The 27,513-nt window shown below is 43.3% G+C and overlaps 1 protein-coding gene across 2 annotated transcripts; it reads left to right on the forward strand.

Annotated features, from left to right (window-relative positions):
* The first annotated feature begins 2,518 nt into the window (after positions 1 to 2,518).
* On the forward strand, positions 2,519 to 25,970 carry LOC121574128 (nuclear cap-binding protein subunit 3). Of its 2 annotated transcripts, none has more exons than XM_041886735.1 (12): positions 2,519 to 2,897; positions 18,108 to 18,213; positions 18,327 to 18,452; positions 18,525 to 18,671; positions 18,895 to 19,043; positions 19,142 to 19,250; positions 20,260 to 20,359; positions 21,366 to 21,466; positions 23,187 to 23,505; positions 23,699 to 23,904; positions 24,025 to 24,195; positions 24,314 to 25,970. In XM_041886735.1, exons 1-12 carry the CDS (start codon positions 2,733 to 2,735, stop codon positions 24,610 to 24,612), a joined length of 1,998 nt encoding a protein of 665 aa, XP_041742669.1. In that variant the 5' UTR covers positions 2,519 to 2,732; the 3' UTR covers positions 24,613 to 25,970. The 2 variants fall into 2 exon arrangements, with proteins under 2 accessions (XP_041742669.1, XP_041742671.1); XM_041886737.2 differs by having other exon boundaries at positions 2,520 to 2,897; positions 18,525 to 18,659.
* The last annotated feature ends 1,543 nt before the right edge of the window (positions 25,971 to 27,513 follow it).

Below are 27,513 nucleotides of genomic sequence, written 5' to 3' on the forward strand. Positions count from 1 at the left end.
CCAGCTAGACTAGCTTACCCGTGTACATGGATGGACGCTTCTCCCTCTCTCACGGATGCAATGGTTGCCCTTAGTTTGAAGATGTAATCCAGAGACAGGTGTTTTCTCCATCTCCTTAACTATCGTACTCTAATTCCACAGGGCATTCCACTGATTTCAAAACTCGGTCCTCCAGGTAGTGGAGAGCAACACTTATGCAGTTCTACTACTCAATATATATATTTTAAAGCTGCATTAGACAGGATTACCTACACATACTGACCAGCTCATGTTATAGACAGAAGCATGCTACATAGCAGACCAATCCGAACTCATCTCTTGCCATGTCCAGCCCCCTCATTATCTCAGCCAATCATGTCTTTTTCTGTGGCTTAACCAACTAGGCTCCGACGGTATATACAAGTTTGTTATGAAGGCACATGAAAGTTCACATGTCCCAGAAGGAAATTCAGGCCAAAAAAAGTATTTGGATTGTTTTTTTAAAGTTTACATTCAAATGGCTCTCCTGTGAAGTAGTGACGCACGACATACACCTAGTTTCCTGAAACGAGTCACGTGGTTACTACTGACTCCTTGTGGATTTGTGTAAGTCGATAAGAACCGCATTCTCCTTCAATCATAATGAACGCCAAAATGAGTTTTGACTTTTGAACCATACACAAACATTATTACATTTGTGTTTAGTAAATTCATAATGTTTATTCATACATTATTAACACATAAACAAGTATAAGCAAGTGCAAGCAAACGAGCTGCGACGAGGTAGGCCTAGTCGTTCAGCACTTTCAAAATGGACACCGACAGAAATTCAGATAGATGTTGAGGCATTAACTTTACTCTTCTTTAAGTCACCACACAGAGAGAGAGAGACTCGTTTAGCCTACCATTTGAAGTATTTTATAAGGCCATTGTGGTCTAAAAAGGAAGGAAAATACAATCATGAGGATCCACTTTTATATACAATATAACGACGCAGAGACAGCGCATTGCGCAAACAAAACAACCCTTGCAATATCAACTGGAATTACATGGATCTATTACTGAACTTTTTGTTGAAAACAAATATTTGAATGGGAAGAGATTGTCACTGGCAAACATGGTTACAGACCCAACAACATTATATAGTATCTCCTCCTCGTCAAGAAAAGCACATGAGCTAATTATAATACACAAAGTAACAAAACAATTCAATAGTTCCAATATTGCCTAAAATGATTAATTAGATACTAATTAGATAGGCCTATTGCGTATATAGGTCTATAACAATTAAGATGTACAAACTATGGCATAAGGTAACGATGAACGGATAAGAGGCAATCCGTAATTTCGATTAAGACATTAATGAGCGAGCTAAGATGGACATGATCAATATACTGTAAATATTTGTTCAGCACCTTTGAAATGTACAGCGACAGAATTCAGAACATGGGCCGTTCTTACAGTATTCTCCCTGTACACCAAGTCAGATCCGTAGGATGTAGGATAAATAAAGGGGGCATATAAGCAGACAAAGAAAGCTCTTACAATATTTGATGATGACATTTCTCTAAAACCCCCAGTAAGCTAAGTTCTGAGGGGGAAAGGGACCAAATGATTAGGGTGAGGCACATGGGCTACTAACAGCTTATGACACAACATACACTTAGTATAACTTTCTTACCTACAGTAGACATATCTCCCTGGCATATTACATCATTTATGCAGCAGCATACAAGACATTGTTGTGCTGTGCTCAATTGAACAGGAAGGTGGCCCATGGTTTTGCATGTGAATGTTGATCCTTTTAAGCTTGGAAAACAGACACTTTCAGACAGATGTTTTAAATCCTTAAACTCAGACTTGGACCACTCCACCAAATAGCAGGCAGGGGAAGCAAAATACTGATTGCTTTGCAACGCTTAGTTAGCCACTGATTCCTTCCAAACCACTCATTGTTAAAAAATTATATTTTATATTTTTATGAAGTTTTTGGAACAGATTACTGTTGGAACCTTAAACAAATTATACCCACCCCAACGAATAGTTACTTAACGTTAGCTACATCAAATCAAGTGAAGTCTCTCTCCTCCAAATCTCAATCCAGTCCAACTTCTGCATTTCATTTCAACTTCATTTGAAAATGATGACGATTTATTTTATTTACGTAACTAACATCTGATAGACCAATAAACGCGACTTTGAAAACCCCATCTCCACACTTGATCCCACCTACTCGGCTCACTTGCCTCCCATTGGAAACGACAGGATGTGGTCTATCTTGGGTTAGTTCAAAAATATATTTGCTTTTAGCTAGCTAGTTGCTCTGCAGTACAAGCTAGCTTGACTTGCTATAAACTTGAGGAAAAAGTAACTAAATAAAACATGTTTATTATCACCTGAAATAATATATTTATCCTGTCTTGAATAAAAAGGTCATATTTTGGCAATCTCCCTAAATAAATGTGATATCTGACGAGAGACGGTGTCCTCACACTCAGTACAGTAGGTGGGGGTAATGCACCATAACGTTGGATGCCAATCGCCGATAAACCCCACCGAAGAAGAAGAACTGAATCTTGCGTTATAAACGCTACACTCACAGGGTTAATAAAAAATAAAAAACGCTACACTTTTTCGTTCAGTGGCAGGGCAGGACTCCGTGAAGATTACGTACGTCGTAGTGAAAAACGTCACGATGTAAACGGGGCATCAGTTCCTGCTTCGAAAGCGGTTGCGGACCGAGTGCTCGCACTATGGCGGCAGTGCGCAGCCCAAGGGTGTCGATAAAGCTAGACCGCTCAGAATCGGATTCAGACTCGGACCGAGATGCCCGCGAATTTGAACCGATGGTTGTGGAGGAGGGCGAACTCGAGGTGGAAGACATCCCCGTTAACAGGTCCTTGAATGAACTGTTGCCGGTGAGTGAAGTAGGCTTCACCAGACCGCGGGCTCGCGTACCTTCGGGGCCTGCAAATAGTGTCTGGGTTGGAGGAGCTCAATGCGCTAGCAAGATGGCCAGGTAGCTAACGTTAGCCACTGTAACTAGTCAATATCTTCGCCTTAAGTACCTGTCTGTTTTTAGCTAGCAGCTAACTAGCAAGCTACAGGAGCTATACTTGTTGATTCGAGCGTAAGCAAACTAACGTTAACTTTACATATTTATTATGAACTAGGCTGGACACATTTTCTGATTAAAAACGAGTGAATTGCATCCACCATGGAGCCCAGTTTCATAATATTACCGTATGGTATTATAAGCAGGCCTTATTTTATGGCATTTTTCACCCTGCCAGCTCCTATTAGTTCTATTGGGCACCATCTCACCTTCCGAACTTTCTATACCCAGCCAATTGTTTTGCGTGAAAATGCCAGCTTCGCTATTGTTATCAATGAGTATTACCCGCGTAAACCTTGAAGTCTTACCTCAGGTAACTTAATATGAACAAGGTTACGGATAGTTGGTGAGCGATATCACTGTTCGCCCAGGTACACGTTGTGGTGATCCACGGTGCAAGAGATGGTTGGCCACGACCCATGAAAAATGAAAAATGTTCTGCTCATGGTTTACCCAATTATTATTTTTCTTCAGAATAAGGTGTTAACAAAACGCGTGTCCCTGTCCTCGTTTTCAAGATGTTGCCAATTTTAGGCTGGACACATTACATTTCTAACGCTTTTTTCGGGTAAAATCTAGTTAATTGCATTTCACTATATTGCCATATGTCCCAGCTTTTTGTCGTAGTGTTGAAGTAATCGCGAAAGAACAGGCATTATTTTAGGGCATTTGTCACCCTGCCAGCTCCTATTAGTTCTATTCAGCACCGTGGCACTAACTCGCCTTCCGAACGTTCTATTCCCAGCCCATTGTCTATGTCACAATACCAGCTTTGCCATTGTGAGCAACGAGACCTGCCAGCGTTAACCTTGACGGGTTACCTCAGGTAACTTATTATTAACAACATTACGGCTACTTCATGAGCGAGCGCACTGTTCGCCTGGGTATATATGGTAGTGATTCACAGTGCTGGAGATGGCTGGTGCATAGCCATCAAACGTACATTTTCTGGTCATGGTTAATCATATTTTTTTTCTCTCAGAAAAAGGTGTAAAACCTAAACAAAACGCATGTCCCTGTACACTTCAAGATGTGGCCGATTTAAACAGCCAGAATATATATTTTTAATTAAGAATAACCTTTTTTTTTTTTTTTACGATTTTTTGTTTCTAAATGCTGCTGGGTAATTTGATATGCATCAATCTGTTCGTTAGTAGGCATCTAATTGAACAAGTGCTGCGCAGGTTCACTGAGCTGCAAACCAAATGGATAGTTCTAGCTCATTGATTTTTTATATTTTTATTTTCACCTTTATTTAACCAGGTAAGCCAGTTGAGAACAAGTTCTCATTTACAACTGCGACCTGGCCAAGATGAAGCAAAGCAGTGCGATTTACAAACAACACAGAGTTACATATGGGTAAACAAAACATAAAGTCAAAAATACAACAGAAAATATATATACAGTGGGGAAAAAAATGTATTTAGTCAGCCACCAATTGTGCAAGTTCTCCCACTTAAAAAGATGAGAGGCCTGTAATTTTCATCATAGGTACACGTCAACTATGACAGACAAATTGAGAAAAGAAAATCACATTGTAGGATTTTTAATGAATTTATTTGCAAATTATGGTGGAAAATAAGTATTTGGTCACCAACAAACAAGCAAGATTTCTGGCTCTCACAGACCTGTAACTTCTTCTTGAAGAGGCTCCTCTGTCCTCCACGCGTTACCTGTATTAATGGCACCTGTTTGAACTTGTTATCAGTATAAAAGACACCTGTCCACAACCTCAAACAGTCACACTCCAAACTCCACTATGGCCAAGACCAAAGAGCTGTCAAAGGACACCAGAAACAAAATTGTAGACCTGCACCAGGCTGGGAAGACTGAATCTGCAATAGGTAAGCAGCTTGGTTTGAAGAAATCAACAGTGGGAGCAATTATTAGGAAATGGAAGACATACAAGACCACTGATAATCTCCCTCGATCTGGGGCTCCACGCAAGATCTCACCCTGTGGGGTCAAAATGATCACAAGAAGGGTGAGCAAAAATCCCAAAACCACACGGGGGGACCTAGTGAATGACCTGCAGAGAGCTGGGACCAAAGTAACAAAGCCTACCATCAGTAACACACTACGCCGCCAGGGATTCAAATCCTGCAGTGCCAGACGTGTCCCCCTGCTTAAGCCAGTACATGTCCAGGCCCGTCTGAAGTTTGCTAGAGTGCATTTGGATGATCCAGAAGAGGATTGGGAGAATGTCATATGGTCAGATGAAACCAAAATAGAACTTTTTGGTAAAAACTCAACTCGTCGTGTTTGGAGGACAAAGAATGCTGAGTTGCATCCAAAGAACACCATAACTACTGTGAAGCATGGGGGTGGAAACATCATGCTTTGGGGCTGTTTTTCTGCAAAGGGACCAGGACGACTGATCCGTGTAAAGGAATGAATGAATGGGGCCATGTATCGTGAGATTTTGAGTGAAAACCTCCTTCCATCAGCAAGGGCATTGAAGATGAAACGTGGCTGGGTCTTTCAGCATGACAATGATCCCAAACACACCGCCCGGGCAACGAAGGAGTGGCTTCGTAAGAAGCATTTCAAGGTCCTGGAGTGGCCTAGCCAGTCTCCAGATCTCAACCCCATAGAAAATCTTTGGAGGGAGTTGAAAGTCCGTGTTGCCCAGCGACAGCCCCAAAACATCACTGCTCTAGAGGAGATCTGCATGGAGGAATGGGCCAAAATATCAGCAACAGTGTGTGAAAACCTTGTGAAGACTTACAGAAAACGTTTGACCTGTGTCATTGCCAACAAAGGGTATATAACAAAGTATTGAGAAACTTTTGTTATTGACCAAATACTTGTTTTCCACCATAATTTGCAAATAAATTCATTAAAAATCCTACAATGTGATTTTCTGGATTTTTTCCCCTCATTTTGTCTGTCATAGTTGACGTGTACCTATGATGAAAATTACAGGCCTCTCTCATCTTTTTAAGTGGGAGAACTTGCGCAATTGGTGGCTGACTAAATACTTTTTTCCCTCACTGTATGTGACAAATAAAATTAGATTTGATATCTGCACTGTTCATGATACGTTTTTCTTTTGTCTGTCTGATATTTTTGCCTATGGGTATCTTTTGTATTTTCCCTTACATTGGCATCAGTTTAATACCTTTCCTTTTGTTTATCAGCTTTTGTCTTTTTCACACTGTCATCACTTACATTATGAAAACCAATTTGTTTTGTCTCACTTTGCTGCACAAGCTGTGATCATCTTTGTCTTTCACACGTCACAACCTCATAATGGTTTTCATGTTGATGATGTAAGTATATTGCTCCATTTCTCTTACTTTGAAAATCACGAGACATGAAAACAACCTGTGTGGATGTTCCATGTACACACATTAAACGTGTAAATGTCTATTTGCGACCAATCTGCTGCAGCCCATACCTTAACTTCAGTTGGCCAAGATCCTGAGCACTTCATTTTTGTCAAATGGTCCATGAATGACTATTGTTTGTTGCATATGTAGCCTAAGTCGCTTACATTTCTACATAGGTTTTATGTCACCTATGATTACATCTGTATTGTCATGTTCACTTCTAAATTTGCCTGGCATTAGTACAGTTATCACTAGATGTCATTGCCATGGGGTAGTCTTCATTGCCTACCCGTATGGCATACTTGTGTTCCGCTAAGCGGTCTTGAAGGCATCTCTTTGTCCGTCCAATGTAGAACACCTTGCACTGTGGACATTCCAATCTGTAGATGACATGAGTGGTTTTGGAGTTAATTAAATGCTTGACTTGATACTCAATTTTCGAAGCTTTGTCAACAACTTTTTCTGTACAATATTTCTGCAATGGTTGCACTGGTTGCATTTAAAAGATCCCTTGGGTTTGTGAGCTAGCCACGTTTTTTGAGAGTCACCAGGAAGATGGCTGTGGACTAATTTATCATTTAGGGTAGGACATCTCTTAAAGCTTATGACTGGTGGCTCTGGGAAGACCTGGTGGTGTAGTGTATCACTTTGGATGATTCCCCAATTATTTTTAATGATTCTTTTAATGTTCTCTGCTTCAGTGCTGTATTTTGTAACAAAGTACACTCTCTCTGATGCATCACGAGGCGCTCCCCTTTGCAACAAGTTCTCTCTGTCAAGTCGTCCGGCCCTTATACCTGCATCTTTCAGGATCTGAGCGCTGTAACCCCGATTTCAAGAAGCGATTCTCCAATTCAGCAGATTTGACATTGTAGTCTATTTCTTGATCTCAAATTCTGCGGACTCTTTGGAATTGGCCATATGGAATGTTCTCTTTTAGCCTTTTGGGGTGAAAGCTGTCTGCCCTCAGAATGTTATTCCCATCTGTAGGCTTCCTAAAGATTGATGTGTGCAAACAACCTTTGTCATTTTTACTGATGTCAAGGTCCTAAAAAGGAATGTTATCCTTGCTGTACTCCATAGTTAGTTTGATGTTAGGGTTAATGCTGTTAAGGTATTGGTGGAAGGAAATAAGTTCAACTTCTAAGGCAGACCAGAACATATAGCGTCCCCACCATTATAATCTGGTCAAGGAACTGGTTTTTAGAATAATCCAAAATGAAGTCATTTTCCCATTTACAGTGGGGAGAACAAGTATTTGATACACTGCCGATTATGCAGGTTTTCCTACTTACAAAGCATGTAGAGGTCTGTAATTTTTATCATAGGTACACTTCAACTGTGAGAGATGGAATCTAAAACAAAAATCCAGAAAATCACATTGTATGATTTTTAAGTAATTAATTTGCATTTTATTGCATGACATAAGTATTTGATACATCAGAAAAGCAGAACTTAATATTTGGTACAGAAACCTTTGTTTGCAATTACAGAGATCATACGTTTCCTGTAGGTCTTGACCAGGTTTGCACACACTGCAGCAGGGATTTTGGCCCACTCCTCCATACAGACCTTCTCCAGATCCTTCAGGTTTCGGGGGCTGTCGCTGGGCAATACGGACTTTCAGCTCCCTCCAAAGATTTTCTATTGGGTTCAGGTCTGGAGACTGGCTAGGCCACTCCAGGACCTTGAGATGCTTCTTACGGAGCCACTCCTTAGTTGCCCTGGCTGTGTGTTTCGGGTCGTTGTCATGCTGGAAGACCCAGCCACAACCCATCTTCAATGCTCTTACTGAGGGAAGGAGGTTGTTGGCCAAGATCTCGCGATACATGGCCCCATCCATCCTCTCCTCAATACGGTGCAGTCGTCCTGTCCCCTTTGCAGAAAAGCATCCCGAAAGAATAATGTTTCCACTTCCATGCTTCACGGTTGGGATGGTGTTCTTGGGGTTGTACTCATCCTTCTTCCTCCAAACACGGCGAGTGGAGTTTAGACCAAAAAGCTATTTTTGTCTCATCAGACCACATGACCTTCTCCCATTCCTCCTCTGGATCATCCAGATGGTCATTGGCAAACGTCAGACGGGCCTGGACATGCGCTGGCTTGAGCAGGGGGACCTTGCGTGTGCTGCAGGATTTTAATCCATGATGGCGTAGTGTGTTACTAATGGTTTTCTTTGAGACTGTCGTCCCAGCTCTCTTCAGGTCATTGACCATGTCCTGCCATGTAGTTCTGGGCTGATCCCTCACCTTCCTCATGATCATTGATGCCCCACTAGGTGAGATCTTGCATGGAGCCCCAGACCGAGGGTGATTGACCGTCATCTTGAACTTCTTCCATTTTCTAATAATTGCGCCAACAGTTGTTGCCTTCTCACCAAGCTGCTTGCCTATTGTCCTGTAGCCCATCCCAGCCTTGTGCAGGTCTACAATTTTATCCTTGATGTCCTTACACAGCTCTCTGGTCTTGGCCATTGTGGAGAGGTTGGAGTCTGTTTGATTGAGTGTGTGGACAGGTGTCTTTTATACAGGTAATGAGTTCAAACAGGTGCAGTTAATACAGATAATGAGTGGAGAACAGGAGGGCTTCTTGAAGAAAAACTAACAGGTCTGTGAGAGCTGGAATTCTTACTGGTTGGTAGGTGATCAAATACGTATGTCATGCAATAAAATGCAAATTAATTACTTAAAAATCATACAATGTGATTTTCTGGATTTTTGTTTTAGATTCCGTCTCTCACAGTTGAAGTGTACCTATGATAAAAATACAGACTTGAATTCTGTGGGAGGCATTTGTCTCAGGCCGTGTACTCAAGAAATGTTGCATAGCTGCCAATCCTTGTTCATGATCAATGGTGGTGTATAAAGACTCCACATCCATGGTGACTAAAAAGCTGTACCTATATTGTTCAATTCCTTAATTTTGTTCAACACATCTGTGGTATCTTGAAGATAGGCTTGGAGTGAAGGCAGTAAAGGCTTAATAAAGTAATCAATGTACTTGGAGATGGGTTCTGTCAGACTTTCATTACCACCAATTACTGGTCTGCCGGGGGGGGGGGGGACTTTTGGAAGAAGATAAAAAGAAGCCATACACGGACTGCCATTGAAAATACATTTGAACTCATTGTCTGAAATGTAGCCATTCTTCTTAGCTTCGGTGAAGGATCCCTTTCAATTCAGTTTTGAGGTCCTCTGTAGGGTTGAAAGTAAGAGATTGGTAGAATTCATTGTCTAATTGACGGTAGGCTTCTGTCACATTTGTCTTCACTCCACACTACTGTAGTGCCTCCTTTTTTGTATTTTCTTTTTTTTGTGTATTTTCTTTTTTTTTTTTACCACAATCCGTCCATATTCAACTGCATCCCTCTATCTTAGAAAGGTTACATTGTGTTTGGTTGCAGACAGTTTTACCCTTAAACAGATTCTCCACATCAAAATTCACCTTCTTGGCAAATGTATTTAGTGTGGCATTCTGGACAATGGGTCAAAAGGTGGACTTGGGCTTAAAATGTGTTTTTGAGGGCACAGAAACGGCCTGACCTGAAACAATGGTGTCTGTAGTTGGAGTGACGTTTTGCTTGTACCAGGCCTTCAAATGTAGATTCCTGTAGAAACAAAATAGGTCTGCCACCTGCTTTCAATGACACGGCAAGGTCGAACATGTGCTGGTAGGGCTCCCGAGTGGCGCAGTGGTCTAAGGCACTGCATCGCAGTGCTAGCTGTGCCACTAGAGATCCTGGTTCGAATCCAGGCTCTGTCGTAGCAGGCCGTGACCGGGAGACCCATGGGGCGGCGCACAATTGGCCCAGCGTCGTCTAGGGTAGGGGAGGGAATGGCCGGCAGGGGATTTAGCTCAGTTCGTAGAGCATGACGTTTTCAAACTCCAGGGTTGTGGGTTCGATTCCCACGGGGGGTATGAAAAAAAAATAAAAAATTGTAAAGTATGCACTAACTGTAAGTCGCTCTGGATAAGAGCGTCTGCTAAATGACTAAAATGTAAAAATGAAAATGTAAATGTTTAAGTGAAATTTGCCCTCGAAGCCGGTGTTTGGAGGATATATTGGCACGGGTGTTGTTAGGCACAAGGCTTTGTCTTGAGCTGGCAAACCATGCCAATATATCCTCCAAACACCGGCTTCGAGGGCATTATCACTTTTATACAACAGGTTACCAACATATTCAAATAATTATTGACATTTTCATTGTTATTTTGATTTAATTTCATCCTTCCACAATATATAGTCCAGATGCAAATCTAGGGTTGCTTCCCAAGCCGGCTGGTTGTTCGTTCTATCGGTTCGGTTGCCAGAGACGCAACTCAGTCGTTCAGTGTTTTTGTTCTGTATCCATGGACGTGACCCAGTCGTTCGTTCTAAATGTTCCATTGCCATACTGGCTGGCAACGTTCTTATCGCTTGCTTGTTAGCTACCCAACTACAGCTAACTTACAGTCATGTCAAACAGTGCAGACAGAATAACAACAGTAGCTGCATTTGTTTAAGCTGTTTTTTTAGTGACATTTATTTGGATACATCCATAACAAGGAGCTAATGAGGCGCAATTCTGTACGAACCGTTCCCAATTTCCCTACTCTCTCTCTTACAGCCTGTAAGAGTTCAGTGTGTGGTGGCGGCTATCTATTGTTCCACAGCAAGCTTATCTCTAACCCAAACAACAGATTACTTAAACACAAGAGCAGTGGACCAGGCCTTTAAGAGTGAGTGCCCTCTAATTTAATATCAGTCTCAATGCTCAATCTTCTTCAAATTACTAAGATATTGCATTATTAGAATGCTATCTGAAAGCCAATTACCATTCAATTTGTTACTTTCATATCAATTTCCTTCAACTAGGACTCCCTTCTTCCCAATAGGAAGACCTTCTCAATCTACTACAAATACCCACGGATCACTCTCAAACAACATTCTGCTTTTCCCCCTATTGCAAGGTTTAAATTGAAACAAACATAACTTTCTCCATATTGGATGGCATTGTTTTCATTTTAGTATACCTTCAAAAAATTACTCTATTTTTATTACCAATCTCTGTTGGATATTCACTTTCTGCTTTAATATTTATTAAATGTATATTTTAAGATTCATGTGTAATGCTTTGGAGGGATCAATATTTATTAACTGGGTTGGCACTGTCTCAGTCCCCAGTAGATGGCGCACTCCGTCCGTAATAGGTCTGGCACCTGAGACCGCATAGACAGGGAAACCGATGCAGTCTCCATTTTGCATACTCACAAATTGGTTTAGAACGTCATCATTTGGGATATCAACGAAAACTCCATCTGGAGAACAATAAATTGTAACCTTAAGTTTATTTAACAGAAAATCATGTTCAACATTCTTTGGTTCTATTTATAGTTTTATTGGTTAAAGGTAAGTCAAGTCCCGTACAATGCTTTAACCTTATACCTCAAATGATCCATAAAGGGACCACTCTGAACATTTCTCAGAATACGTATATATATGAGCGTCATTGCGCAGCTATTTTCGGGTCTCTCCAGAGATGTTAGATCGCGTTCGGGCTCTGGCTGGGCCATTCAAGGACATTCAGACACTTGTCCCGAAGTCACTCTTGCATTGTCTTGGCTGTGTGCTTAGGGTCGTTGTCCTGTTGGAAGGTGAACCTCCGCCCCAGTCTGAGGTCCTGAGCACTCTGGAGCAGGTTATCATAAGGATCTCTCTGTACTTTGCTCCATTCGTTTTTCCCTTGATCCTGACTAGTCTCCCAGTCCCTGCCACTGAAAAACATCCCCACAGCATGATGCTGTCACCTCCATGCTTCACCGTTGGGATGGTGCCAGGTTTCCACCAGATGTGACGCTTGGCATTCAGGCCAAAGAGTTCAATCTTGGTTTCATCAGACCAGAGAATCTTGTTTCTCATGGTCAGAGTCCTTTAGGTGCCTTTTGGCAAATTCCAAGCAGGCAGTCATGTGCCTGTTATCGAGGAGTGGCTTCCGTCTGTCCACTCTACCATAAAGGCCTGATTGGTGGAGTGCTACAGAGATGGTTGTCCTTCTAGAAGGTTCTCCCATCTCCACAGAGGAACTCTGGAGCTCTGTCAGAGTGCCCATCGGGTTCTTGGTCACCTCCCTGACCAAGGCCCTTCTCCCCCGATTGCTCAATTTGGCCGGGCGGCCAGCTCTAGGAAGAGTCTTGGTGGTTCCAAACTTATTCCATTTTAAGAATGATGAAGGCCGCTGTGTTCTTGTGGACCATCCCGCGACACAGTTGGCATCGGTTGCTGGGATTGCTATTCTCTGTCCAGTGATCCTGCCGAACAAGGACTGGTCTGAGGAGCTATTTGGCGTTGCAGCTAGCCTAGCTGCTAGTTAGCAGCATATCAAGCTAGCAGGGTTTTCTTGAGGGCTTGAACGCAGCCCGCGACGCCGTTAGCCGTTGTGGCTGGGACCGCAGATTGTCCCGGGTTTGTGGATTCTACATCCCTGCGGTTTGCTGTTTTCAATCTTCCCTGTTACCTGCCCTGTCTTGAACTACGGGGAGTAACAGTGTAACCTACGTTGCTAGCTACCATGACAAAGACCAAAGCCGGCGGGAGTACCATTGTTGAGGACAAAACAAAAATAGTTCTACAAGCAGTTGTTACAACAACAAGAAAATAGCTTCAAGTGCTTTGTCCAAATACTGGTGGATTCGACTAATAAAATAATGGACAACCTGACCAGAGAGGTCCAGGACCTAAAGAACAGTTTGCAGTTCTCCCAGGGTCAGCTCGATGAGTTGAAACAGGAGAACGGCAAGATTACATCAATCTGTAAGTCATTGAGAGAGGACCTCAGTTCTGTCTGTGAATCCATGATAACAATGACGGATAAATCACGAGGGACAATCAAGGCGTAACAACATGGTTGTGGACGGAATTGCAGAATCTCCACATGAGACCTGGACGGAGTCTGAGGACAAAGTGAGGGAAATTATCTCTGAGAAATTGAAGATGGACCACAGGAAGTTTGAGGTGGAGCGCACCCACAGGACTGGAAAACCCACCACCGGCCCATGTGACAGTCCCAGGCCGATAGTGGTCAAGTTCCTGAGGTTCAAGGACAAGTTAGCTGTTCTGAAAAGAGACAACAACTTGAGAGGAACGTATATCTTTCTCAATGAGGACTATCCTGAAGCTGTGCGCCAGAAGAGGAAATAACTTATCTCAGCCATGAAAGCTGCCAGAGCGCGTGGGGACATTTCTTACATCCGCTATGACAGGCTCATCATCCACCCTCCCTCTCAGAAACCTGGAAGGAATGAGAGCGCCAAGCCTATGGGTTCGTAGCTTCAACCCCGCAGCGCGCACACACACACACACACACACCCCCCAATTGATTAATGGACTGCTGAATGTATATATTTTTTTCTCTTTCTTTGTTTGCTCTTTCCACTTATGTCTATCGCTGATAAGCTACCCAGGAAAGGGCTGAAAATAGCCCATATTAATATATGTAGCCTTTAGAAATAAGGTTCAAGAAATCAATAACTTGCTAACATCAGATACCATTCTTATATTAGCCATTTCTAAGACTCACTTAGATAATTAAGTTGATGATACAGCAGTAGCAATACAAGAATATAACATCTATAGAAGAGACAGAAATGCTTATGGGAGTGGTGTTGCTGTATATATTCAGAGCCATATCCCTGTAATGCTTAGAGAAGATCTTAAGTCAAGTGTAATTGAAGTGTTGTGGTTGCAGGTTCACTTGCCGCATCTAAAGCCTTTACTTTTGGGGTGTTGCTATAGGCCACCAAGTGCGAACAGTTAATATTTAAATAATAAGTGTATGTGATGTAAACAGAGAGGTGTACTTTCTTGGGTACCTGAATATTGACTGGTTTTCATCAAGCTGTCCGCTCAAGAGGAAGCTTCTTACTGTAACCAGTGCCTGTAATCTGGTTCAGGTTATTAATCAACCTACCAGGGTGTTTACAAAAACTACAGGAACAAGATCATCCACATGTATCGATCACATTTTTACTAATACTGTAGAACTTTGTTCTAAAGCTGTATCCGTACCAATTGGATACAGTGATCACAATATAGTGGCTATATCCAGGAAAGCCAAAGTTCCAACAGCTGGGCCTAAAATAGTGTATAAGAGATCATACAAAAGATTTTGCTGTGACTCATATGTGGATGATGGAAAAAAAAATTATGTTGGTCTGATGTGATTTAATAACCATATACGCATCAGCAACCACAGCTAATGAAGTCACTGAAACCCTTAACAAAGAGTTGCAGTCTGTTTTGGAATCGGTGGCCACAAATAAACTGGTCCTGAACATCTCTAAAACTAAGAGCATTGTATTTGGGACAAATCCTTCCGTATGTTCTAGACCTCAGCTGAATCTGGTAATGAATGGTGTGGCTGTTGAACAAGTTGAGGAGACTAAATTACACAGCTCTGACACACACACACACTTACCCCACCATGTAGTTCTGTCCTTGAGCTGTTCTTGTCTATGAATGTTCTGTATTATGTCATGTTTTGTGTGGACCCCAGGAAGAATAGCTGCTGCTTTTGCAACAGCTAATGGGGATCCTAATAAAATACCAAAACACTGCAGACATTTTTGGTACCCTTTCCCAATCCTGTCTCGGAGCTCTACGGACAATTCCTTCGACCTCATGGCTTGGTTTTTGCTCTGACATGCACTGTAAACTGTGAGCCCTTATATAGACAGGTGTGTGTCTTTCAAAATCATGTCCAATCAATTGCATTTACCACATGTGGACTCCAATCAAGTTGTAGAAACATCTCAAGGATGATCAATGGAAACAGGATGCACCTGGGTCTGAATACTTACGTAAATAAGGTATGTCTGTTTTTTATGTTTAATAAATGTGCAACATTTTCTAAACTTGTTTTCGCTTTGTCATTATGGTCTGTGAACAGTTCTAATTTAATCAATTTTAGAATAAGTTGTAACGTAACAAAATGTGGAAAAGGTTGAATGCACTCTATACACATGCGTGTGTGTACGTACACACACACACACACACACACACACACACCCACACACAGTACCAGTCAAAAGTTTGGACACCTACTCATTCAAGGGTTTTTCTTTATTTCTACTATTTTTCTACTAATTTCTACATGATAAAATAATAGTGACGACGTCAAAACTATGAAATAACACACATGGAATCATGTAGGAACCAAAAAACTGTTAAACAAATGAAAATATATTTGAGATTCTTCGAAGTAGCCACCCTTTGCCTTGATGACAGCTTTGCACACTCTTGGCATTCTCTCAACCAGCTTCAGCTGGAATGCTTTTCCAACAGTCTTGAAGGAGTTCCCACATATGCTGAGCACTTGTTGGCTGCTTTTCCTTCACTCTGCGGCCCAACTCATCCCAAACCATCTCAATTGGGTTGAGTTTGGGTGATTGTGGAGGCCAGGTCATCTGATGCAGCACTCCATCACTCTCCTTCTTAGTCAAATAGCCCTTACACAGCCTGGAGGTGTGTTTTGGGTCATTGTCCTGTTGAAAAACAAATGATAGTCCCACTAAGCGCAAACCAGATGGGATGGCGTATTGCTGCAGAATGCTGTGGTAGGCATGCTGGTTAAGTGTGCCTTGAATTCTAAATAAATCACTGACAGTGTCACCAGCAAATCACTCCCACACCATCACACCTCCTCCTCAATGCTCCATGGTGGGAACATTTACATTTAAGTCATTTAGCAGACGCTCTTATCCAGAGCGACTTACAAATTGGAACCACACATGCAGAGATCTCACCTACTCTGCATCTCACAAAGACACGGCGGTTGGAACCAAAAATCTCAAATCTGGACTCATCAGACCAAAGGATAGATTTTCACCGGTCTAATGTCCATTGCTCATGTTTCTTGGCCCAAGCAAGTCTCTTCTTCTTATTGGTGTCCTTTAGTAGTGGTTCTTTGCAGCAATTCGACCAAGAAGGCCTGATTCACGCTGTCTCCTCTGAACAGTTGATTTTGATATGGGTATTATGACACCTCCACTGTAGGGCTCTATGCCTATCCAAATGCAAAGACCAGTAGAAATAAAAACTTGGGCCATCATTGGAGCAACTGGAATAAAAATACCCAATACAATTTACAGATCAGAAATGAAATACTTGGTATTCACATGCATAAACATCCAGAATGAAACTGAGAATGTCTTCAAAACATGAGAAAAAAAAGATCTACAGTGATAAAAATCTCTTGACACAGTAGATCAATAACTTTCTTTTAGAATGTGTTAGTAAACACCAAACAAAGTACTGAATGTCTCTGCTTCGTGCCTAAATGCGCTGTACCTCTGAACACACAGCGGAACGCAGAGAGAGGAGAGTCCGGTGATGATGGAGCAACCCGGCGATTATGCCAGCGATGATCTTGTAGATCTGAATGGACACGGCACCAAGTGTGACCGGTGTAGATTGCCTCTGCGTTGCATTTTGAGCGGCGAACAGATGACCAGAGGATCGGTCTGTTTTATTTTCTGATAATTACAGGAAAAACGTCCATAAACATGCTGTGCTGCCCTTATATACCAACTCCTCTCTTCCACATGGGTACAGCAGACGGGGCCCAATATAAGTCTCATTTCACGTAACAGTACAATATAATGCAAGTATAAAGTATGACGTTTTAAATATAACCTATAGGCCAAGGCTAGCCAACATTCTCAATGACAGCCATGTTTTAAATACAGTATGTGACATGCGCTTGCGAACATAGCTGACAGTAAAATATCGTCAAAATAGTTCAACAAACAAAAACACATGACATACCTGATAATGCCAGAGAGAACTTCCAAATGCTGTGCTGTCCTTATACACCAACTCCTCTGCAAAGTACACATTCACAGCAAAAGGGGAAATGAATAGCCATGCTAGCCCAATGAAGACATATAGCCTACAGTAGAAGTAGAGTAGCTAGCTAACGTGTACAGTAGGGACACATTACAAGATAAGTTAATAAATGACTGAAATGCATACATATCATAATAATGGTGGGAGACCATTTTATAATGCACTGTCAGTGACCATATACACTCCTTTTTTATAAGTGTCTTAACATAGGATTGATTATGATTTTGATGGGACAATTTTACAGTAACCTACCTCTTCCACATGGGTACAATAGACAGGGATGAGGTAAGGGGGGCAGGTGATGTTTATATGGGGGAATAAAAAAAGGAAGTGTGCGACATTAAAGGGCACGTACAACAACATAAGGAATGTACACCAATATCAGGCATGGAACTATTCAGATTTTGTGTAATTATGCAACATGAAATTTGATACTTGTTACATAACCACACTTGAAAGTGATTTGGCAAACATTCGCATTAATACATTTTTACATTTTTGTAATTTAGCAGACGCTCTTATCCAGAGCGACTTACAACAGCAATTAGGGTTAAGTGTCTTGCTCAAGGGCACATCGACAGATTTTTCACCTAGTCGGCTCGGGGATTAGAACCAGCGTCCTTTCGGTTACTGGCACAACGCTCTTAACCACTAAGCTACCTGCCGCCCCAATACTAGTTCCATCATTCAAAGATGGGAGGGTAAACCAACAGTCAAACGTTAACTGCCATAACGCATCTTGCCTTAACCATGCCTCTGTTGTCTTTGTGTGTGTGTGTGTGTGTGTGTGTGTTTCTAGGAGGCGATTGAGAGGAAGGAGAAGAGGGCAGAAAGGTTCCACTTCCGTGCAGAGGCCAACCTAGCCCAGATGAATGTGGCGTTAGACAGAGACACCATGAAGAAAGGTACATACACACACAGTGCTGGATAGAGACAAGATGGAGAAAGGTACAGACTTACCCGGCTTTTTATCACTTTCACACCTATGCACACACTGAATACACTCTCCCTTTCTCAGCCATCCCTAACTTGCGTCTGGAGGCGTTGCACGTGGCGGGTGTGGATGATATGAGCACCCAGGATGTGTTTTGCTACTTTAAGGAGCACCCTCCAGCACACATTGAGTGGATCGACGACACCTCCTGTGAGTAACACACACAGCGGCAACTGACAATAAATGGCCTGTTTTAACGTGTCATTCAATATTGTTTCCTAGGTAACGTGGTGTGGCTGGATGATATCACTTCCACCCGGGCTCTGATCAACATCAGCCACATGCCTGACCCAGAGGTGCTTACCAAAGAGACAGACGGCACCAAAGAACCTGGTGATCCCACCCAGGAGAGTAAGGGTGAGTGTGCAGGTAATGTTAGAAGTGTGTGCGCTTATCCATGTACTGTCCAGTGGGTGTGTCCTTGTTCCAATGTTCAGTCTTTGTTTTATGATCAGATATAGTGGATAATAAATACTGTGTTGATGGTCAGAACTGCGATGTGGCGCTTGTGTGGTCAGTGTGTGTTGTCAGTCGTATGAGGCATGTCCTTGATGTGTTTTGTCACTTAAATTTGCTTGCCATTCTGTCTCAGCTCGCAGACAACGAGGTTCGGATGATGATGATGACGAGGAAGGAGAGGTGGAGGAAAAAGAGATGGTGAAAGAGAAGAACAGTGAGGAGAGTGAGGGAAAAGCCAGTGAGGGAGAGACGGCGAGGAAAACAGAACCTGAGACCACCCAGGTAAAACTGTATGCGAGACCGTGTGTGTGGTAAACGTTGCATATTAGTAACCTGTGTTTATGTGGAAACGCTGCATGTTATTTACCTGTGTGTGTCAGGTGATCCTGCTATCCCAGACAGAGAGTGAGTCACTGCTCCGGAACGACCTACGTCCAGCCACCAAACCCTTCAAGGGCAACCGACTCTTCCTGAGGTTTGCCACTCACGGTGAGACACACACCACTAGACACACACACACACACACACACACACAACTAGACACACACACAACTAGACACACACACAACTAGACACACACAACTAGACACACACACAACTAGACACACACACAACTAGACACACACACACACACACACACACAACTAGACACACACACACACACACACACACATCACTAGACACACACACACACACACCACTAGACACACACACACACACACACACACCACTAGACACACACACACACACACACACACCCACTAGACACACACACACACACACACACACACACACACACACACACACACACACACACACACACACTAGACACACACACCACTAGACACAGACACACACAACTACACACACACACACACACACACACACATACACACACACACACACACACACTCACCACTAGACACACACACAACTAGACACACACACACACACACACACAACTAGACACACACACACAACTAGACACACACACACAACTAGACACACACACACAACTACACACACACACACACAACTAGACACACACACACAACTAGACACAGACACACACACACACACACACACACACACACACACCACTAGACACACACACAACTAGACACACACACACACACACACACACACACACACACAACTAGACACACACACACACACACACACACACACACACACACAACTAGACACACAGACACACACACACACACACACACACAGACACACACAACTAGACACACAGACACACACACACACACACACACACACACAACTAGACACACAGACACACACACACACACACACAACTAGACACACACAAACACACAACTAGACACACACACACAACTAGACACACACACATTTAGCAACTCTCATAACAAGTCACAAGTATTAGTTTCTTCACAATTTGAATATGTATTTGACGTCTGAAGGAGTGGGAAGATTAGGATTCTGGCACAATGTTTCTCTCTTTTTCATTCAGATGATAAGAAGGAGCTGGGTGCTGCGAGGAAGAGTAGATTTTACATGAAGTACGGCAACCCCAACTACGGAGGCATGAGGGGCATCCTCAGCAACTCCTGGTAACCACACACACACACACCTACTTGCTTCCCTACACACCTACCTGCTTCCCTACAACACTCATATATATATATATATATATATATATATATATTTCTGCTGTATTTTTTTGACTTTGTTTTGTTTTACCCCATATGTAACTCTGTGTTGTTGTTTTTATCGCACTGCTTTGCTTTATCTTGGCCAGGTCGCAGTTGTAAATGAGAACTTGTTCTCAACTGGTTTACCCGGTTAAATAAAGGTGAAATAAAAAAAAATAAAAAAAACACTCATTCATACATGCTGGATAGGCACACCAGTTGACACTGTGGTGCGTCTCCATGGCGATACAGGGGGACAGTGGTGTGCTAAACCATCATGGCAGCCGCCACCAGACACAGTCAGACCCTCATCACCACCGTGGCTGACTGGAACTGCTACACTGTTGTACATTGTCCTCCTTTGGTCTTTTTTTTGCTCACTATTTCCTGACACTTTCTTTCTTTCACTTTATCTTTGTCTGCACCTTCCCTCTATCAGAAAAAAACAAGGTCGTATATTACTACTAACATCTATGTTAATCATCCGCTGCTTGAACACAAAAGAAGTCATTCTGCTCCCCCATCTTTCTTTCACTTTTCTCTCACCCTTTTATTCCCCCCTCTCACTCCTTTTCTCTACTTCTCTCATCTGTTTCTTTTTCAGTTTCTTTTCCCTTTTGACCCCCTTCCTGCTATCAGAAAAAAGACATGCTGGTTAATCTAGAATCCCCGAATTCATAACTGGACCTCGAAGCCAGTTCCACTGCTTTTTTAATTCTTCCCCTCTAATCAGCGACTGATTTAAAAACCTGGGACACCAGGTATGTTCAATTAATTATCAGGTAGAACAGAAAACCAGCAGTACTCCGGACCTTGTAGGGTAAGATTTGAATACCCCTGGTCTAGAAGGTTAAGGGGATATGGTTAGGATAGAAGTTAAAGGTAGAGGGTGGGTGCTAATGTCTTTCTATGTCACCTTCTGCAGGAAGAAACGGTATCACACACGCAGAATTGTGAGCAAGAGCAAGAAACCCCTCATAGGGGACAGCATGGGACAGACACCGCCCTACACACACAGACACTCTGGTAAGTACACACACAGACGCACACCTTCCTACACACATACCACCCTACACACATACAGTGCTCTACAAACACCAACCCTGGGAAGAACACACTCACGCATCACCCTAAATATACTTAGTGGGGAGAACAAGTATTTGATACACTGCCGATTTTGCAGGTTTTCCTACTTACAAAGCATGTAGAGGTCTGTAATTTTTATCATAGGTACACTTCAACTGTGAGAGACGGAATCTAAAACAAAAATAGAGAAAATCACATTGTATGATTTTTAAGTAATTAATTTGCATTTTATTGCATGACATAAGTATTTGATACATCAGAAAAGCAGAACTTAATATTTGGTACAAAAACCTTTGTTTGCAATTACAGAGATCATACGTTTCCTGTAGGTCTTGACCAGGTTTGCACACACTGCAGCAGGGATTTTGGCCCACTCCTCCATACAGACCTTCTCCAGATCCTTCAGGTTTCGGGGCTGTCACTGGGCAATACGGACTTTCAGCTCCCTCCAAAGATTTTCTATTGGGTTCAGGTCTGGAGACTGGCTAGGCCACTCCAGGACCTTGAGATGCTTCTTACGGAGCCACTCCTTAGTTGCCCTGGCTGTGTGTTTCGGGTCGTTGTCATGCTGGAAGACCCAGCCACGACCCATCTTCAATGCTCTTATTAAGGGAAGGAGGTTGTTGGCCAAGATCTCGCGATACATGGCCCCATCCATCCTCCCCTCAATACGGTGCAGTCGTCCTGTCCCCTTTGCAGAAAAGCATCCCCAAAGAATGATGTTTCCACCTCCATGCTTCACGGTTGGGATGGTGTTCTTGGGGTTGTACTCATCCTTCTTCTTCCCCCAAACACGGCGAGTGGAGTTTAGATCAAAAAGCTCTATTTTTGTCTCATCAGACCACATGACTTTCTCCCATTCCTCCTCTGGATCATCCAGATGGTCATTGGCAAACTTCAGACGGGCCTGGACATGCGCTGGCTTGAGCAGGGGGACCTTGCGTGCGCTGCAGGATTTTAATCCATGACGGCGTAGTGATTGACCGTCATCTTGAACTTCTTCCATTTTCTAATAATTGCACCAACAGTTGTTGCCTTCTCACCAAGCTGCTTGCCTATTGTCTTGTAGCCCATCCCAGCCTTGTGCAGGTCTACAATTTTATCCCTGATGTCCTTACACAGCTCTCTGGTCTTGGCCATTGTGGAGAGGTTGGAGTCTGTTTGATTGAGTGTGTGGACAGGTGTCTTTTATACAGGTAACGAGTTCAAACAGGTGCAGTTAATACAGGTATTGAGTGGAGAACAGGATGGCTTCTTGAAGAAAAACTAACATGTCTGTGAGAGCCGGAATTCTTACTGGTTGGTAGGTGATCAAATACTTATGTCATGCAATAAAATGCAAATTAATTACTTAAAAATCATACAATGTGATTTTCTGGATTTTTGTTTTAGATTCCGTCTCTCACAGTTGAAGTGTACCTATGATAAAAATTACAGACCTCTACATGCTTTGTAAGTAGGAAAACCTGCAAAATCGGCAGTGTATCAAATACTTGTTCTCCCCACTGTAGGTGACAAGGCACACACAAACGTTTACAGACGAGGCCCAACTGCCATGTGCTAATGTTCATTTACAGATCCCCTGTGTTAATCTGACTTCCTCCCCCTCTCTTTCCTCCATCCTCTCCCTCCTCTTTCTGCTCTCCCCCCTTCTCTCCAGCTGACCTGGTCAACCTGCCAGAAGAACCAATAGAGGAAGAAGAAGAGGATGAGGAAGAGGGGGAAGAGGACATGGACTCAGACGACAGGGTAGTGGAGTACAAGGAGAAGGGGGAGAGAGGGAGGGGGAGGGCAGGGGGCCCAGGGGTGGCCCTGCGGAGTCGTTTGGGCAGGCCCTCGTCTTCCCCCTCTGTTTTGTCAGACTCAGACGAGATGGACTATGACCTGGAGCTCAAGATGATCTCAACCCCCTCCCCCAAGAAGAGCATGAAGATGACCATGTACGCAGACGAGGTCGAGACCAACCTCAAGACTATACGGTCAGTGGGTGTGGTGGACGAGAGTGTGTGCTGGGTGACGTGACCATGTATTCTGACAAGGCCATGACCAACCTCAGAAGCCTACAGTGTGTGTCTGTGTCTTTTGTGTGTGCGTGTGCAGAATGTGGACCTTTTTAATGTAGGTAAATGTAGCAAATTATTAGTTGGTGTTTTCCCTGTATGTGTTCTTCAGACACTCTGCTGTTCGGAGTGACAGCGGCTCGGGGGGTAGTGGCATCCGGAACAGGATTGGTGGAGAAGGAAGTGGAGGATCGGTGGTCAAGACCAAAAGCATTGCGGTGGAGAAAGTGACGGACGTGAGGCAGCTGTTGGAGGAGAAGAGACGGAGCCTATCCCAGCACAAACAGCGCTACCCTGTGGCCAGTAGTGGAACGACAGGTCAGTTGTCCTCCACTTTACAAAGGCAAAATCAATGTAATCTTGTTCCCTGACACTGGGACACTGTGTATGTAGAGTATGTTGTATTTAACCTGGTTCTGTTCTGGGTTGTGTGTGTAGATGTGAGGCAGCGGTTAGGGAAGAGGCCGTGCTCTCCTGAGAGACGACACTCCGCCTCCCGAGACTCATCCCCTCCCCGAGAGCCAATCACAGATGTGCACAGCCGACTGGGCGTTGTCAAACAAGACGCCCACGGCCTTTACCCTGATTCGTCCAAAGACAGGAAATCAAGTAAGGAAGAAAAACGCACATGCCCATCTACTGCTATTAGTCAATAATGCAGTAGGTTTGTTAAAAAGACACTGAAAGAAAGTGCTTTAATATTGATCCCCCCCCACTCTTTCTCAAGGTCGTCTGTGGAGCAGGCTCGGCCCCTCCTCCCGCAAGGGCGACGTTCCCAAGCGGAAGCCTTCCAGTCGCGGAGTGGGGTCGGGATCAGCCAGCTCCAGGTTGAGGGGACGGGGGCGGGGAGGAGAAGAAGACGTTGAGGAGGAGAACGACTCTGCACTGCAGAAGGTGTGGGGGGCCTTGGTCAAACAGAAGGAACAGCAGACCCACAAGATGATGAAGAGTCTGCTTGACAACCTGCCCTCGCTACAGATCGAGATCAGCCGAGAGAGCAGCAACGGATCTGACTCAGACTCCTGAGAGACGGAGGGAGGGAGAAGGAGAGGGAGAGAGAGCGGTATTGCAACGAGGTGGCAGAGAATGAGTAGGGGAAAGAGACGTGTTGATAGAAACTGAGTAGGGGAAGAGAGGTGTGAGTGAAATGGAGAATGATGACAAATGGTGGGGGAGGGTTTAGATCAGTGTGTGGATTTGGTCATGCCTTCATCTAGAGCAGAAAGGTGACCATCTCCACCCCCTGCCCTCCTCTTGAGTTATCTCTGTCTCTCTCTGTCTATCTCTGTAGGACTGTTTTGATCCTTATGGGACCCCGCCGATGTGGCCTGGTCCATTGTACAAACACAAAAGAGAAGAATCTTTATGAAAATAAACGAGAAAAAAAAAACTGGACAGAATTGTCTGGTGTGGAGAGAAGTTATATTTGTCAGGACAGGAGGCACATTTTGTTGTTGTTGTATCACATGATCTCTGCAGCCCATGGGACTGGTGTTCTGATCAAACGTGTTCCTGTGACAACATTTTACCCTCTGATAGCCTACCTACACGTCAAGTCATGTCGAATATTTAAAGAGCAATATAAATGTCTCTGTTAGCCCCTGTGATGTCAACTACAGAAGACCTGTGACAGTGGATAAGATGCTGATACTGAGCTCTCTCCCTCTGTCTCTCTGTGTTTGGAATCAGACACTGTATCATACAGTAGATGATATCTATGTGTGAGTGACTTTGAACAACAAATATTTGGTTTATGGCATTTTCTTTCCTTCCAAAGGCTTGGCCCATAGAGAAGACTAAACCAGATGAATCGATTCTCTACTGAAAGGTTTTGTACTGTCTGACTGTTGGTATTATGTGCAAATGGCCAATGTTGATATTATGTTTTTCAAGGCGGAAAATCCTTCATGGCTGTGCAAAGTCCTTCAAAGGCCCATAGTACACTACTTCTGACCAGAGCCCTATGTAGGGAATAGGGTGCCATTTGGGACGCAACCTTACATTCCCAGACGGAAAACAAATGTATTTCATTAAGGCCTAAGCAGAAATGAAAATGTTTTCTTTTTTAAACAACTGTCTGCTTGTCTTGTTACCATTACCAACTCATTATTTGACCTGGTAAATTGACTGAGAATACAATCAACTAGATGGTAATTTTCCATGAAGAAAAATTGTGACTAGCTTTAGCTCTTTGAAAGTATTTTTTGTGGCAGTGGATAGGATAGCCTGAACATGTTGGTTTGGTGTCTAGCTTGAACAGTTCAAGAGTTAAGGTTAGAGTTATTTTATGCTAATGTTGGTATGTATGTAACACAAATATAAACGCAACATGTAAAGTGTTGGTCCCATGTTTCATGAGGTGAAATAAAAGATCCCAGAAATTGTCCAAATGCACAAAAAGCTTATTTCTCTCAAATGTTGTGCACAAATTTGTTTACATCCCTGTTAGTGAGCATTTCTCCTTTGCCACGACAATCAATCCACCTGACAGGTGTTGCATATCAAGAACCTGATTAAACGGCATGATCATTACACAGGTGCACCTTGGCCTGAGGATGATAAAAGGCCACTCTAAAATGTGAAGTTTTCTCACAGCACAATGCCACAGATGTCTCAAGTTTTGAGGCAGCATGCAATTGGCATACTGACTGCAGGAATGTCCACCAGAGCTGTTACCAGATAATTGAATGTTCATTTCTCTACCATAAGCCACCTCCAAGGTCGTTTTAGAGCATTTAGCATTACGTCCAACCGGCCTCTCATCCGCCGACCGTGTAACCGCGCCAGCCCATGACCTCCACATCTGGCTTCTTCACCTGCGGGATTGTCTGAGTCCAGCCACCCGGACATCTGATGAAACTGTGGGTTTGCACAACCGAAGAATTTCTGCACAAACTGTCAGAAACCGTCTCGGAACCTCATCTGCGTTCTCGTCATCCTCAGCAGGGTCTGAACCTGACTGCAATTTGGCGTCGTAACCGACTTCAGTGGGCAAATGCTTAACTTCGTTGGCCACTGGCACGCTGGAGAAGTGTGCTCTTCACGGATGAATCCCGGTTTCAACTGTACCGGGCAGATGGCGTCGTGTGGGCGAGCGGTTTGCTGATGTCAACGTTGTGAACAGAGTGTCCCGTGGCGGTGGGGTTATGGTATGGGCAGACAAGCTATGGACAATGAACACGACTGTATTTAATCAATGGCAATTTGAATGCACAGAGATGCCGTGATGATATCCTGAGGCCCATTGTGCCATTCATCCGCCGCCATAACCTCATGTTTCGGCATGATAATGCATGGCGCTAGGATCTGTACACAATTCCTGGAAGCTGAAAGTTTCCTAGTTCTTCCATGGCCTGCATACTCACCAGACATGTCACCCATTGAGCATGTTTGAGATGCTCTGGATCGACGTGTACGAAAGCGTTCCAGTTCCCGCCAATATCCAGCAACTTCGCACAGCCATTGAAGAGGAGTGGGACAACATTCCACAGACCAACAGCCTGATCAACTCTATGCGAAGGAGATGTCACGCTGCATGACGCAAATGGTGGTCACACCAGATACTGACTGGTTTTCTGATCCACGCAACTACATTTTTTTTAGCGGTATCTGTGACCAACAGATTCATATCTGTATTCCAGGTCATGTGAAATACATAGATTAGAGCCTAATGAATTTTTCAATTGACTGATTTCTTTCTATGAACTGTAACTCAGTAAAATCTTTGAAATTGTTGCATGTTGAGTTTATTTTTGTTCAGTGTAGTTATAGTTGATAAAGATTCTAAGGAATTTGAAGTTATGATAGCCTGAATGTTTTAAAGTTGGTCTTGTAGCTTAATTGGCCAAGGAGCAGGACTTTTTTGAACAGCTACATCTGTATTCCTATGGTTCTCATTCAAACCCATGTTACTTTATGCTAATTTAA

The sequence above is a fragment of the Coregonus clupeaformis genome, chromosome 9 (genome assembly GCF_020615455.1).
Source record: "Coregonus clupeaformis isolate EN_2021a chromosome 9, ASM2061545v1, whole genome shotgun sequence".
Classification (NCBI taxonomy): domain Eukaryota; kingdom Metazoa; phylum Chordata; class Actinopteri; order Salmoniformes; family Salmonidae; genus Coregonus; species Coregonus clupeaformis.

Bases quoted from the DNA above. Each gene is read 5' to 3' on its own strand.
- LOC121574128 (XM_041886735.1), top strand. From the start codon at position 2,733: ATGGCGGCAGTGCGCAGCCCAAGGGTGTCGATAAAGCTAGACCGCTCA. The intron at 18,214-18,326 runs GTACATACACAC...TCCCTTTCTCAG, and splicing joins CAGAGACACCATGAAGAAAG to CCATCCCTAACTTGCGTCTG. The intron at 23,506-23,698 runs GTCAGTGGGTGT...TGTGTTCTTCAG, and splicing joins ACCAACCTCAAGACTATACG to ACACTCTGCTGTTCGGAGTG.